The sequence below is a fragment of the Pleurodeles waltl genome, chromosome 4_1, assembly GCF_031143425.1.
Source record: "Pleurodeles waltl isolate 20211129_DDA chromosome 4_1, aPleWal1.hap1.20221129, whole genome shotgun sequence".
In the NCBI taxonomy this organism is placed as follows: Eukaryota; Metazoa; Chordata; class Amphibia; order Caudata; family Salamandridae; genus Pleurodeles; species Pleurodeles waltl.
The window spans coordinates 316,795,773-316,810,970 of record NC_090442.1 but is presented as its reverse complement, the minus strand read 5'-3'; the positions used below and the strand labels follow the sequence as shown (position 1 = coordinate 316,810,970).

Below are 15,198 nucleotides of genomic sequence, written 5' to 3'. Positions count from 1 at the left end.
CAGTGGACTCCTCCCACATTATATTTGTTTGTCTAGTCCTCCCTTTGTCACTCATTTTGACTACTTTCAAGAAATAGCTGAAAGATCACAGGCTACCTGTTATATCTCGGTCTCACTGACGTGCAGAATTGTGTTTATTAACTCACTGAAAGCCTTAACATGTAATTCTATGTCGAAGATTTGTGTATATATGCAGTATTCAAGAATTTTAAAAAAATAAACCAGTGTTTTTACAACAGATTAGAAGTAATACCAGTGAACAGAGTCACTGATTACGCTACTCATTTCAGGGAATACAATAAAACACACAAAAAATAGGTCTGACAATATTAATATAGATTTAAATTTATATGTACATGGAGTAGGGTGAACAAATGCCAAAAAGCAATGTAGATGCTAACCCGGTCTGCAGACCAGAAGAATATTATGTCATTTAACACATTATTAAAAGTTGACAGGTTTTGCTGGTCTGGCTTCCTCCAATTCAGCTTCCAACCAGCGATATCTCCGATGACGACGAAGAACTTCAATGGCTTTCTGTTCGACGGGAGTTGGAACAATGCCCAAGTCTTCTAAACCAGGAAGGTCTGGAAACTTCTTGTCTGTAGTATGAAACTTTTAACAAAAAATATGTATAATTCAATATCACTCTGTATGCGCTTGAGTTGCATTTGATTTAATATTGTCAATGGAATGGCAGACTATACTAAAGTAAGCATAGCATCCCACAATTGGTGATGAAAACTAAGGGTCTGATTGAGAGTTTGCCAGATTGGATGCTCAGTCACACAGGTGATGGCTATCCCAGCCACCGTAGTTGAAGTGCAGTGGGATTTAGTGCCCATCTAATACAGCGGACGGGATGAGCGCCATATTTGTGATGGAGTATCCGGTCGGCCAAACTGTACATAAGGTGCTAAATTTCTAAAAAGCCCAGCAGAATATGTACACTTTCGAAATTCTGAAAAGGTAGTAAAAGGCCATGCAGATTTAAAGATATAAAACAATTCCCAACCTGACACCAAACAAAACAATCAAGTTAAAGTGGTACCTGTAACTACACTTTTCCAGCGTTCTATGTTTCATAGATACATATGCTTTGAATTCTGCCCTCTCCAAGAATCCTCTTTATATTTAACACACCAATGTTAAGGACATCAGTGCTCTAATCTGTGCAGCAAACTAGCCTCGTTGTGGGAGCCTGTTATGTAGCTGAGAGGGAGAGAACTAAGCTCCTTCCCCAGAGACCTCTTCTTGTTTCTAAGATGAGTAAAGGAGGTAGGAATCATAGCGTAACATAAGAGACAGATAAGTTGTATTAGAGTAGACAAAAGATACAAACAGTAAAAACGTATGTCTGAACAATAATGCTTCAGAAAGGTATGTGGTGTTCTCAACAAAGGGGCCTGGCCTATCTGAATTCAATTATCTTTATTATTACAGCTATCAGTAGCAGTGCAACAATAAATATTGAATAAAAAACGCACAATTTCTTGAAACAATCAATGAAAATGAACAATGCCAACTCCGAGTGTCAGCAGCTTTTGGCTTGGGAGGACTATACATAAGTGTACTCCGTATCTGTAATAATGCTGTCGAGGAGCGCATCGCTGCATGTGTCTACGTAACGCTTACTGGGCCGCGTTTGTAGCCACGTTGTCCTTACGGTCAGCGCTGGTCGAAAATTGAGAAAGTAATTTGTCTTATGCCACAGAGACGTGGTTTCCTTATAATTTTTTATTCTGACATGGCAGTGGAAGCAACATTATCCTATAGTAAATATCTGTTTTCGCGCAAAATATCACAGCGCAATACATTGTCTCCCTGAAAGGCATTGCAAAAACCGACAGCTTTGTCTTGAGGGCCCTACTGTGCTTGAAATGTCCACAGCAGAAGTGTGCCTAACCTGAAGCTGATATACCATGTGCGACGAAGTTCCGGAATAATCTCATTTAAGAAGATTTTCAATCCTAGTTTTATCTTTAGAGATACGTACACTGACAGCAGTGACCACCCTCTCAGATTCTGAAGTGTCTGTTCAAATCTAAAGCGCTAGTGGCCATCTTTGACCCAGTCAGCATTAAAGGAGTATGCAAGGTTGCGATTAGTCCAAAGGGCATGTCGCTCAATCTTTCACAAAGACTTCTCTATATGGTCAAGCCACACAGGCTGCCTAATGCATTCAATATCCATAAAAACAAAGATAAGATACTTTCCATATGTGCCCGCCTAATCCACAGCATAACAGCTGGCAAAGCAACGTCAGAAAAGCTATTTAGGCCTAATTCAAGTCTCAGTGTGGCTAGACGGGTACTATCAAGTACCCTACTGGCCCACTCCCAAGAGGGCTTTCAGAAATCAGCTTTCCTGCCTCTGAGTTTTGGTGGTTTTAACAGGATTCCAGATTTCCAATCTGTATATAGTGCCACCTACCACTTTTACTTTTAAGACCTACAGAATGGCACTCTGTAAATCACCACCTTATTTGTTTTTTCATATCAGCACCACTCCTACAGATTGGCTAAATGCCTTTTGGTGGCTTCCAGAACAGCTCTTGATCTAACTTTATGCCCACATAATAGACACTACCCATCTTTTGGAGGTTGGTTCTTTTGAAAACAAATGAGCCCTGCAAAGGTCTTTTGGTTTTCAGGTCTGTGAATTTTATTTTGGTAATGTTAATCAATATATTCTTCTCTTCACAGAAAGTGTCCTTCACACCCATTCCCAGCACAAATGGCTACCCAGGAATGCATCCTTTGCAAATGTGTGAATCAATACTCATGTTGTGCAGGGGTGTGGAATTTATTAAAATATCTACTTGTCCAGGGGACAGGTTGCTTCTCAAATCTACTTGTCCTGTAAAAAGATCTACTTGTCCCTTTGGTGCCATGTAGTGTGGCGACAAATTATGGCAGCAATTAATAGCCTCTCTGATTATGCCAGGGCTACTACCATAGTAGGGCTTGAATACTTGGAGTTTCAATCCCTACTGTAGCAATTTCCTTATTTTGCCACCTTTCTGCAGATCTGCATACTGGGGCTGGAGGAAGCAGTAAGCAATAGTTTCAGGGCTGGAATGCCTTTGAGTCTGCAAACCTACTAACCTGCATGTTTTAAAGATGTTTACCAGCTTCTCTCTAATATTTTTCCATAATAAGAAAGGTTGGACATTTACTCCTGACAATGGCAGAATTAGAACTTCTTCCAGGGTTGGGAAGAAAGTGGCTGGAGGGAAAATGAACTTGCAAATGCTCAATAGATTTTCACATGAGCAAATCTACACATCGTATTTACCCATGCTAAAATACAGTTCACAAATATTTTAAAGGGGTACGACATATACCATGGGTGCACTTTTGTGACTTTCTTTAAGAATTTGGGGCCACATGTAGGTAGGTTCAGATTTGTGACGTGCAAACTGCGAGTCGCAAATCCAAATGTAGGATGGTGTCCTTGACACCATCTGTGATTCGCAAGGGCTTTGCAAATGCCCACCTCATGAATAATCATGAGGTGGGTCGCAATTTGCGACCCCCCTCGTGAATGGTGGCCTGCTGGACACAGCAGGCCACCATGTCTGTGACTGCTTTTCAATAAAGCAGTTTTTTTTGTAATGCAGCCCGTTTTCCTTAAAGGAAAACGAGATGCATAACAAAAACGAAAAAAGAAACGTTTTCGTTTCATTTTTTCAGAGCAGGCAGTGGTCCGCAGGACCAGGACCACTGCCTGCTCTGAAAATTTTTTTACAGTGACATTCACAATGGGGAAGGGGTCCCATGGGGATCCCTTCCCTTTTGCGAAAGTGTTAGCACCCATTTGAAATGGGTGCAAACTGCGATTGGTTTGCGCCCGCGTTCGTGGTCACAAAACAATCCTACATTGCACTGCGAGTTGCAATTAGGAAGGGAACACCCCTTACTAATTGCGAGTCGCAAACCCGTTTTGTGATTCGGTAACCAGGTTACTGAATCGCAAAACTGGGTTTGTGCATCGCAATGTGCTTTTTGCATGTCGCAAACAGCGAAAGTCGCTGTTTGCGACATGCAAAAAGCTACCTACATGTGGGTCTTGGTCCCTAATTAGGTCTGGTGTTAACAAAGACATTTTGTTTTTATTAAACTTCTATTTCTCTCTCTTTCGGCTGGCTTTACTGTGAGTGATCGCATTCTGCTCTTCCACAAGGAGCATATTGCCACACAAAGTAGTTTTGTTCAGTGTCAGGAACTACAGTGGCAATCGGTGACGTAACGAAACTGGAGGGTGCCCCTTTGCAAAGAACATGGAGGAGCCCCCTCTCCAGACTCACCCAGGGCAGGTGATGTGCTGGAGGGGCCCCCTGGAGGGCGGCTGCGGGGCTTTGTTATGCCGCTGGTGGCAACGTGTGCTTTAAGAGTTCAAAAACTTTTTGGGGGGGTTTTGCCAATGTTTGTTACAATGTTGAGGGCCTGGTAGCTCCCACAACAATAAAGTGTTACAAAAGCCATGTCAAAACAAGACACGCATTGATGAAACTAAAAGACTTATAAAAATATGTTGGATCAGTTGGCTTTGTCAGTGTTTGTTTATTTTCATGCTTCCCATAATCGTGTTGAAAATGGTTATACTGATTTTCCATTAGAAATATTTTTGGGAAATACTAGCATGCATCAACACATTTTACTAAATGACACTTCATTTGCATATTATCAGAGAGCATTCTGGGAGCATTATACTTAGCCTAAACTTTTCAAACATGTGTGTACACGTTTTTTTTTTTTTTGTACTGGAACCAACGTCAGTAGTGAAGTGTGACCTTAAAACATTTATTTACAGCACTCGCCCTAATAATGAAGGCTTTCAAATAATGAACCATAAATACAAGTTCGAACAGCATTATCTTTTGGAAACACATTACCTCAACTGCAGAGAATTCCACTCTCTGTAAACAGGCAGCCAAAGGGTTTGTGCTGCAGGGGGTTGGGCCTACTTGTCCCAAGGACAAAGTAAACATAAAAACTTGTTGCCCTTGACCCCAAACAAGATGTCCCGGGCGTCGTCGAGTAAGCCTGGGAGCTGCTTGTTGGCCAATGTGTAGCAGATGTTAATACAGAGGACTATCCACCTTAATATGGTCCTTATCTGCGCTACCTTACATTTTTTCACCTGAGCGAACCCCGCACAGAGCTGATGGTCCTTGGTACGATCGATGTAAAATTTTAAAGTTCTTTTGGGATCCAAGCAATGGAGTCTCTACTCCTCTTTCTAGGGGTGAGACGGAGCAAAGAATGCTAGAAAGGTGATGAACTGTCCAACATGAAAAGGCACCACAATCTTCAGGAAGAATGTCGCCCTAGTCTGCAACACTGGTTTTTCTGGAGAATAGGTGGTGCATGGTGGATGAACGGACACAGCTTATAGCTCTCTCACATGACGAGCTGAAGTTATCACTATCAGGAAGAATGTTTAGAGAATGAGCAGACACAACGGACAGCTCTGCATTGGCTTAATTAGCATACACATAAGGAAAGTGAGGACCAAATTCAGGTCCGACTGCAGCATCACAAATAGCTTGAGTGGAAACATATGGGACAGGTCTTTAAGAAAACACATCACGTGACAGTTGGTCTGGTAAATGTAAAAAGTCCAGAAGGGCCAACACATAACCTTTAATACTATCAACCAGGCCCTGATGTGCTAAAGACAACACAAAAAAAGAAAGACATTCAACTGTGCCTACGATGGGTCTGTATGGTGGAAATTACACAAGGCCACAAACTTATCCTAGCATACGGCGAATAGTATAGGTTTCTAACCACTGGCCGGGCACCCCAAGGACTCTTCAAAGCCTACTTGGGGGGTATCACTGACTGCTTAGAACATTATATAATATTAACAGAGTTCTTAACTGTATATAAAGAAGGAAAATATAAAACTGAAAACTTGAAGACATTCCGTAAATGTGAAAGAATTTGAAACTGAACGGTAAAAAGTAAGTTGCTATTCTCAATTTCGTTCATGAGAAAGTGCAAGGGTATCAAACAGAATATAGTATGGACTTTCAATTGCCTTAAAAGAATTTTAAAATGCTCTAACCTTCTCATTAAAATTGAATGAGAATGTCTTTGAATAAGAGACATTTTGGGAACACTGGCACTCTAATGTTTTGACACTGTGCATTCCTGATGGTAGCAAATACACAGAGCCAAGTTTCTCCCCATTGCTGGAAGACACCCTGCACTACCTCCGATGTAGCTGTCATTCGTGACCCGTTAGGCATTGGCAGCTGACACGGTCTGCCCTGGTGGTTGACCATATGCAGCAAAGGGCAAGCTAAATTAATTTGGAGGTGGCAGAAGTGAAGGAGGGGGACTGAGCAGAGCACTGCCCCAGAGGGGCTGGATGTTGTCGGCTGTATCTCTGACCTCAGCTTTGAAAAGGCCTGGGGTCTGCTGCTGGGAGGTGGGGCGTGGCCTGGTCTTTAAGCCAAAAATTTTTCAACGCCTCAAAAGGTGCGAAGCTGTTGGGAATACTGCTGCACAGGAACAAAATGGCCAACTGTCCACTCCTTGAAGTGTCTTTCTTGAAGTACTCCAGGGACAAGTCTGCCTTATGTCAGAAGAGATGGGTGCGGTCAAATGGCACATCCATTAGTGAACATCACCCAACAAGCCTGTGAATCTCTTCCATGCATGGCGCTGAAGCACCATATCAGTACTGATTGCCCTGCCCAAGCAGTCAGTGGCCAGCCCAGCGCGTACGACACACTTAGCTGCGTCCGTCCATCTTGAAGGATCTGTGCAAGGTTGGCAAGGTAATTATCGGGGACTGCTGTCAAGATCTTGCAGACTATATGACAAAATGCATGCAAGTATCATCCCAGGAGGCAGCTAGCATGCACGGAGTAAACAGCGAGGCTGGTCGAGGAAAAAATCCTCTTCTCAAATTCCTTCATGCGTTTCGATCTCCTAGTAGGAGGCATACTAGCAAAAGAGATAGGATTTAGTCTACTTTTGGATGCCTGGAACACCAAATATCCAGGCATAGGGGGTTGCGTGATGAAAGCAATATCAGCAGGGGCAGGTCTGACTCTTCTAGCTACCTGCCTATTTACTGCTGGGCAGGAGCAAGGTGTGGCCATTAATGTGTCAGTTAGGGCTTCAATGAAAGGGAGAAGCAGTTCTGGTGAAGCCTGCCCATGTTGTAGGACTTAAGTCACAACATTAGTTTTAACTTCAATGGACAGGAGTTGCAGGTCTAAAACTTCAGTATCCCGTTTGATCAACACCACAAAAGGAAGCGATTCCTCTGTGGAAGGGCCAAGGAGAGTGTTCAAACCAGCTTTAGGGGAGGGGTCTAGTGCACTGGCCTTCTGAAGGTCCATATAAAGATTGACCTTGTCACAATAATGGCATGCATTATCAAATTCTCCTCCAGTTTCACCATGTTGACTGTGTTCAAATTCTAAGACAAAAGGAATGTGAGGAGTCCTAGGTCATGGCAGTGCTCTGTCAGTACCAAATGAGTTTTGACCAGCTGAGCCAACAGTTGAGGAGGGCATGACTTCAGTTGAGGTTATGTCGGGTTTGTCTTGGAATCTGCTAAGACAATGGGTTCTTTCTTCAATGGCATCGATTTGACAGGGACCAGAGTGGATCATGGTGCTGGATGCAAAGTTGCACTGGTAGTGTGGCTCCAAAGTTGAGGAAGAATCTGCCTCTAGAGTCTGACTGGAGGCCTCCTCAGATCCTTGGGGCATGAAAACACAAGAAAAAGCCTGAAGATTGCCAAAGTTGAAAACATGGATTCCTCAAATGCCTATACTTGTGGCAGTATCGCAGGTGGAGCGAGGAATTCATCTGTGCAAGCTATGGAATTGGATCCACTGCAGGAAATCAGAAGGCACCTTGAAGTCCTCACCATTTCGATGGATGAGAGTGCCAGAACGAGGGAGAGTCACACTTTGACTTCTTGTGTATCTATTTTTACTTGGAATGTATAGAGGACCTTTTGCAGGAAAGGCCTCGAGAACTGGAACAGGTGTGTGTCCTCGCCTTTAACAGGGACCCACCCGTACACACCTTTTGATGGTGCTCGGGAATGTAGAGCTTGGCTTTGCATCCCAGATCAATTTGGGAATCATTTGGGTGCAGTCCACACAGGACTTGGAGTACTAGGAAGAACCTAGGCACCAGAGAGATACCTCCTGGGGGTCTGTGACAGAGATCGGCATTTGGCAAGCCCTAAAATGTTTAAACCCTGTAGTCTTCAGAGGGGGCATGTTCCCTTGCACACTGTACAAAACATTTTAAGATACATTTTCAAAAAGACGAGAAAAAGTTGAGAGAGTGAGTTCTGGATCCACGTCCAAAGGTACATAAAGAAAGAAAGAAGCTGCCATCAGTATGCAGGTGTGATGCCTATATGTGGCTTCAGCATCACTCTGGGGCATCATGACACTGATATGAATCAACACAACACCACATGCCAGTGCCTAAGACTAATGCTAATGCTGAGAAAACTATCCATATTCAACATAGTGCAGTTAGAAGTATTCATATGAACTACTGCGTAAGAAGCCATTAAAGCACTGACACAATCAGTGCCAGCCACAAGTACATTTCTGCTTTATAATGATCAGATGGAACCTGGTCAGTTCTTGAGGCTTTTTTGTTTTCTGACTTCCAGGTGCCGCTCCTGCCTCCTACCGCCATTACTTAGGTCTTATGAGTGCCGTTGAAGCCAATGGCTGCTAGTACAACGGGCTCCAGCACCTTTGTAAAGGTTTTTCCTTATCTTAAGTTGAAAGACAATCTTGAGACCTGAATTGTATTCATTCTCTGCACCATTTGTATCTGCAGTGCTCGGTCAGGACATTGGGAGGACCTGCCTGCTAGAAGCAGATTCCCTTTACCTAGGCATTCATCTGTGTTCAAAGGACCGTTTGTTTAGAAGCAAATATGATGATTCCAACCTTGTTTAGTGGGGGGTGGGCCATGGGAAATAGAGGGCTGCTATTGGGTCAGGTTACAAGCACTTCTGTGCGTGACTTTTTCAGACAATAAGAAGAATTGCTTCAACCAGAGGTCTGTAGTTTAGGTTATTCGTGATACTGGCCCAAAACTGCCATCCACCCGGAAGTGGAAATAGGTGTAGGTCACAAACATTTGGATGCGGAAGAACTCGTCCACACTGGTTTGGGCCAAAAGAACAGAAAATTGTTGAACAGGAGGAGCAACAGAAAAAAAACATTGTTGAACCCCATAGGACAGAATTTTTGTAGCTGGTGGACGTATGCCATCGGGGACCACCAAGTCCGATTTAAGGGAAAAAAAAAAAAAAAAGAACATTTCAAAATCAGTCCCTGGATCTCCTATCAGATGTACACTATATTTGGCAGTAACCTTTTATCCAACCGCAAAGACCGAAGATGGTTAATGACACTAAAATAAAAACACGTAGTAGGACTACCTTTAGATTTACCCAAGACAACGAAGTACCACTGAAAAATGCACTTTATATTATTGATATGAAATGTAATACAGGTGTAAAAATGGCGAGGCTAATTCATTAGGGTGCTCTTTGACATGTTGCTTTAGTGAAGATGCCAAAAACGCTTACCGTTAGTCATGTGGTTCACATATAGTGAACAAGCTCAGAAAATATGCAGATGTGGGTTATTTATGACTGTTCCATCGAAAGAGCGATAACCGCTCAACAGGTGTCACCCGCGCGCTGACTGTGACTGTTAACCAAGCCTTTGTTTCGAAGGTGAGCAAGGAGGGCAATAAACGTGTAGGTCTCAAAACTGTCGCTGGACACAACCGAGCGAATGGTGGAAAAAAGCGGCCTAGGGCTGAGTCGGCGCCCATGCGCACTGTCGACTATAGAGAGCGATCAAGAACAACCGTGACTCGAAACTCCTTTTAGGAAGACCAAGTTGTGATGTTCGAGGCCAACACTAGATGGCAGGAGTACCCAGCACATGTGTATCTAGAGCCACATATGCTAACGAACATCACTTTCCGATGAGTTTTGATTTAGTATTTGACTGAACGCCGAGAAATAGATGAAAGGGGATTTAAGTGCTTCGTTTTTTAAAATTTAACTTTCTTCACAGCACTGTGTTTATTATTTATGTTTGTTAAAACCTTCACCAGATACCGGCAGATCTAGGAGTCCTACTGTGCTGAATTTGTGTCCCTAAATTGTAGGGAATTGTGTTTAGAAAGATGAAATAAAGAGTTATTTGTCTAACAAAGTGATATATCAAGCTAAGATATAACTTCTTTGAGACTAAATACGCAAGGAGAGTTAGTTATCTTGTGTATGCAATCCCAAATCGGTTATTCCTACGATTACCAAACCCCTTTGAGCGAACTAAACCCCTAGCATGTTATGGTTCCTCATCCACATCATGTATATTAAACTATCTCGAATGCGTTCTTTTCCTTGCGACAATTGTTAACAATAACACTGCACACAAAGATAATTTAAATTTAGTTTAATCGGCATTTTGTCAAAAAAAACAAGCAACATAACGGTATCACATACAGGAGTTCGCAAAAAAATGTCACCGCTATTATTGGACCTACCTTACAGAGTCTAATGCAATGTTTATCCTGGATTACATTCTTATACTCGTGTCCTTAAACCCCTCCCCTACTATGGTTCCTACAGCAACGTGCGCTGCCGGACCACATACAAAACATTCTCCACGGTTCTCTGCCAGTGAACACCTAAAAACCTCTAGAAGATAAAACGTGCCCATTTAGGGACCCCTCTCATTACATGATACAAGCAACTTAAGCGTTCCTCTAATGTTCGACCAGTGCAAAGAAGGGATCAGCAAAAGCATCGTTCTCATTGTGGGCACAGAACGCTTTTTCCTGACTCTTCGCAGACTGCTCAGGAGCCAACAATACCAACTACCTTTCCGACCTCAGTTTGGAAAATAACGGTCTGATACCAGGTTACAGTGTTGGCAGGTGTAAGCAGTAGGCTAGCACATGCGTTAAATGAAACCGCACCACACAAATAGTTATACATACTTATTCGTTGTCATAAATTTGCAGAATCTGGAAAAGGTGGGCCCCTACTATCAAATTATGTGGTGTGCTTTGTTTATGAGGTTCCTTTCTGGAGAAGCTCAATTTTGACATTTGTCTCACGCACAAATACATTACAAGGGCAAAGTACTGCTCATGTATGCTCAGCTCTTCCAAGCAAAAAAACTTCAAATAGAACGTAGTAACCAAAAGATTCTTTGCAAGAATGACAGCTCCAGACAACCCGGTAAAAAAAGTCCTCCTACCATATATTCTGAGGTACACACAAAAAGTGATGGAAGGAATGCTTGAATTTATCTCAGCCACTGTTAATTATCTGGGGCAGCATGCCAGTCTATCACTCTGCCACCCCAGTTTGGGCCCAGCCATATGCAAACCAGTCTTGACCCTGCTCTAATAGGAACAGTGCAGCCTGAACTACCAGGCCAGGCCCTCTATGAGCAGGAACACAAGTAACTCAAGGCTGGTTTGAACCTGGTGAAGAAGTTACTTACCTTCAGTAACGCCTTATCTGGTAGCAACTTTATCTAGATGCAGATACCTTACTTTAGAATTCTTCCCCAGGCGACTGGATCTCCATTTTTTTCCTCAGCAGTACCTCTGCGCGTTGGTAAAGGGCGTCATGCGACTCCGTAGCATCGTTGTCCATCGGATGTGACATCAACGGAGTCCATATAATCCCCTCCGCGACGAGCTGACCAGTTTCTTTCGTGACAGGTTTCCATGAAAAATACAGAGCCATTTATAGAAACTGCCTATGTAATTAGTGACATCTCTGTGTTAATCAATTATGAGCTCCCAATGAAGGCACCTTGTTGCCAAGAAGGGATCTTTGAGATAAAAAGAGAAAACAGTTCATAGAACTTCCCCTGAAAGGGAAGTCCCAGTTCATAAATCAGTCCGCAGCGTGGGGGGATGTGTCGGTCGGTAAGAAATCTGCGACTAGATCCAGTGTCTACCAGATAAGGTGTTACTGTGAACAAGTAACTTGTTGATCTCATAAAGACATCTAGCCACATATTCCTTACCTTAGAATTAGATACCAAAGCAATACCATTCATCAAGGATGCTCCGCGGACCGATTTCAGGCAAGGAAATCCCAAAGGTCCGAAATGGCAAATGCCCATAAGAACGGACACGACTGTTTAGACAGCAATGTAGGCAAACTTGTGTTGCTCTCAGGTACACATCCAGGACCGAAACGCCGCATTCTAATGCAGTGGTCGTGGATCTAAATCTGGTACAATGAGCAAGCAAGCCCTCAGGAAGTTGTTTTTTGGGCAATGCATTGCAGATTTTAATGCAAGCTACTAATCCTGCAAACCTCCCACCTAGAACAAGGTGGTCTAGAAAGAGAACGGATACCCTTAGAATTTGAGGTAAGAACATACCCTACCATAAGTACTGTGTGAAGGACCACAGACAGTTATAATCATAAAGGCACTGAAAAGCATAGGAATAGTGTAACCATGGCTGTGGGAAAAATGTGTTGAAAAACAGAAAATATAAACACAAACACTACCTACCGCAAAGGTGGGATTGAACTCCTGTTCGGCCAGAACATGGGGCCCAGAGTCACTGAGCTATAGCTCTTCGCCACAAAAACTTGATTTTAGCCAAAGCTGCTATGTAAAAACATAGATAAAGGGGGAAAACCAAGAACCCATTCATGAAGAAGCAGCATTGGACAATGCCGTAATAGAATACGGCGAAGATCAAGAGCAACTACTAGCATAGGCAACAACTGGCTCAAGAAAAAAACTGCCAGAGAAACAGCAATGCCTCTGGGACATCTAGAAAGCAGAATGCACATATGAGGAAAGAAAAAAAAACAAGCATTTTCAATGCAACGGGTCTCGCATTTGCTCGAGTTAGAGCTATTCGTGTTGTAAACTCCTAACTGGACTTTTCTTGCTACACAAATTAAAAGAAAAAAAAACGCAGCGTGATCGCACTATGTAAAATGCAGAGTGATCGTGCTGAAATTGAAAACGGAAAAACCGAGCGCAATGTAAACCCCAGCGCGATCACGCTGTGTGGAAAATAAACAGATAAAGTAGTCCGGAAACCATGCTGAAAACATCGGCCTCATATGTTTTCAGTAGTTTACCGGTGCTGTGTAGGTGGGCTAAACACCGGTAAAGGCATGACATATGCGTGCCTTTCACAAATGAAGCAAGCGGATTTTAAAAGGCAAGCCCATGAACCAATGAAAGTGACTGACGTGACATGGGCGTGGTTGGAAGCTCAAAGAGAGATTACTACAGAGGACGGAGCACTTTGCGCTCGGCCCTAATAACTGTCAATGTAACGACAAAGGAAAATAGATAGAATTAGATATCAGCCAAGACAGAAGCAAACACTACAATGAGGTCATAAAAATGCATGGGGACCTAGCCAAGCAATCAGCAAAACAGAACTAATATACGAGAAAGGAACATATGGAGGATGTGTCGCACACACCAGTAAGGCTGTCAAAGCATGTAAACCAATGCCAAATGACTGAGTAGTCCTCACCAGGTCGCTGATAAAAAGCTTAAAAGAACACAGCAGGAGAGAAACCTGGCTGAAGTATGGAATGAAAGAATGACAGATGTTGGAGCCTTAAAAGAGCAACAATTGCTCACTACAGGAAAAAACATCCCTACAGGAAATAGGAGACATTAAACCACCAGAAGTAAAAGACAAAGCACATCTACTGCCTTCAGTATGCCAAAGTATATAAGCATATACCGAAGTGGAGTGAGGAACACAGCAAAAGGGAACATACCCGCATGAATTAATGAACCTTAATAATAATGCAGAAGAGTTATAATTACCACCAGAGGGGTATAAATATTATGACATCTGAAGAATAGAGTGAAAGGAACCGACCAGGGAGACTGCCCAAAGGGAGAAACCACTCCCCTTACGAATAATCCCAGCACAAGTCGGAACAAGATGGAACGAGAATAATCAAAGAACATGCATAAACAACCAGGTATCCACCATAGATGGAAGAAAGCCATCAACACAGAAGGTGACCCACTAGGCGGCGTCTTAAGAATAATTTTGTAGATATCCGGAAGCCCTGGATAAGTGTGGACTCTTTCCTTAGAGGAGCTTGTGGCAGTCAATGTCCAGGACCTTACTTCTAAGCAATAAAGCATCACAACATCTCCTTGTGAAGAAGCAGTGTAAGACCAGCAGCACAAGAGAAAAATGCCAGACTTATGAGTCACACAGACAAAAGAAGGAATTTTCGCCTGTGTATTACCGGTGCCGGAGATACCAGCGGCAAGAGCTCATGTTGCTGAGACATAGCAAGAGAGTGCTGTCTAAAAAATAATGCAAAGATGCACAGATGCTGCATGGCTGCACCACTTGCCCCACTATTTCACGTAGAGAGCAGAGAAAAAAAACTAGAAAGAGAAGCATAAAATGCTCCAATATTAATAACAAAAAGAAACAAAACAATCAAAATGGTAGCTTATTTTGCCACCACAAGCAAATCTATTAGCCTAGACAAGATTTGAACCTTTGGCCTGGAAAGCCTTCCCCAACAGAGGCAAAATACCTTGCCACTGCTATAAAAGGACACTTGTGCAAGTGAAAGGTCATGCACGAAAGTTCCAAGGGAGATAAAAGACAAGTTCCCTATAATGGATACAAAGAGTACTAATAGATTTTTAGTAACGCCTCTAAGGCATACAGAAAAAAGCACTACAGAGAGCAGGTTCATACCATACTGGTACCATCTATTGAGCATGAAGCCAATTTTCAGAGAGAAAGAAAAAACCCTGTCTCAACATGTGCTAAAATCACTCAGGGTTGCAAAGAAAATACATCTTCCAGACAGCATACAACAAAAAGCTGTCAGTTACAGAGAAAAAATAGAAATGCCTGCAGAGGCAGGAACACTATCAAGTGCCACCAGAAGGTGAAATGGTTCAGACTAAATGAAAAAAGGGAGATAAACCTTGGCTCAACAAGAAGTATAGGACTCCACACTGGAATGGGTCCACCTGTAAGTCATAGAATGAGTTTATAAATCTTTTCCACCCTGGCTGTCCCTGAAGCGTGGCAACGCATTATTTGCCTGAGTGCCAAGCAGGTGGGCGACATCGAAAGGTGTCTACACAAAAGTGGATTGGACAGCCTCTGAAAAGCC

The 15,198-nt window shown here is 42.8% G+C and overlaps 1 protein-coding gene across 1 annotated transcript in view; it reads right to left on the bottom strand.

Moving 5' to 3' along the window:
• Positions 1-315: 315 nt before the first annotated feature.
• Positions 316-15,198, bottom strand: part of NDUFA9 (NADH:ubiquinone oxidoreductase subunit A9) — a 164,243-nt gene continuing 149,360 nt past the window's right edge. Inside the window, exon 11 of the mRNA XM_069228426.1 lies at positions 316-615. Within this exon, the coding sequence (XP_069084527.1) occupies positions 445-615 (171 nt within the window). The 3' untranslated portion in view covers positions 316-444. The remainder of the gene's footprint in view (positions 616-15,198) is intronic.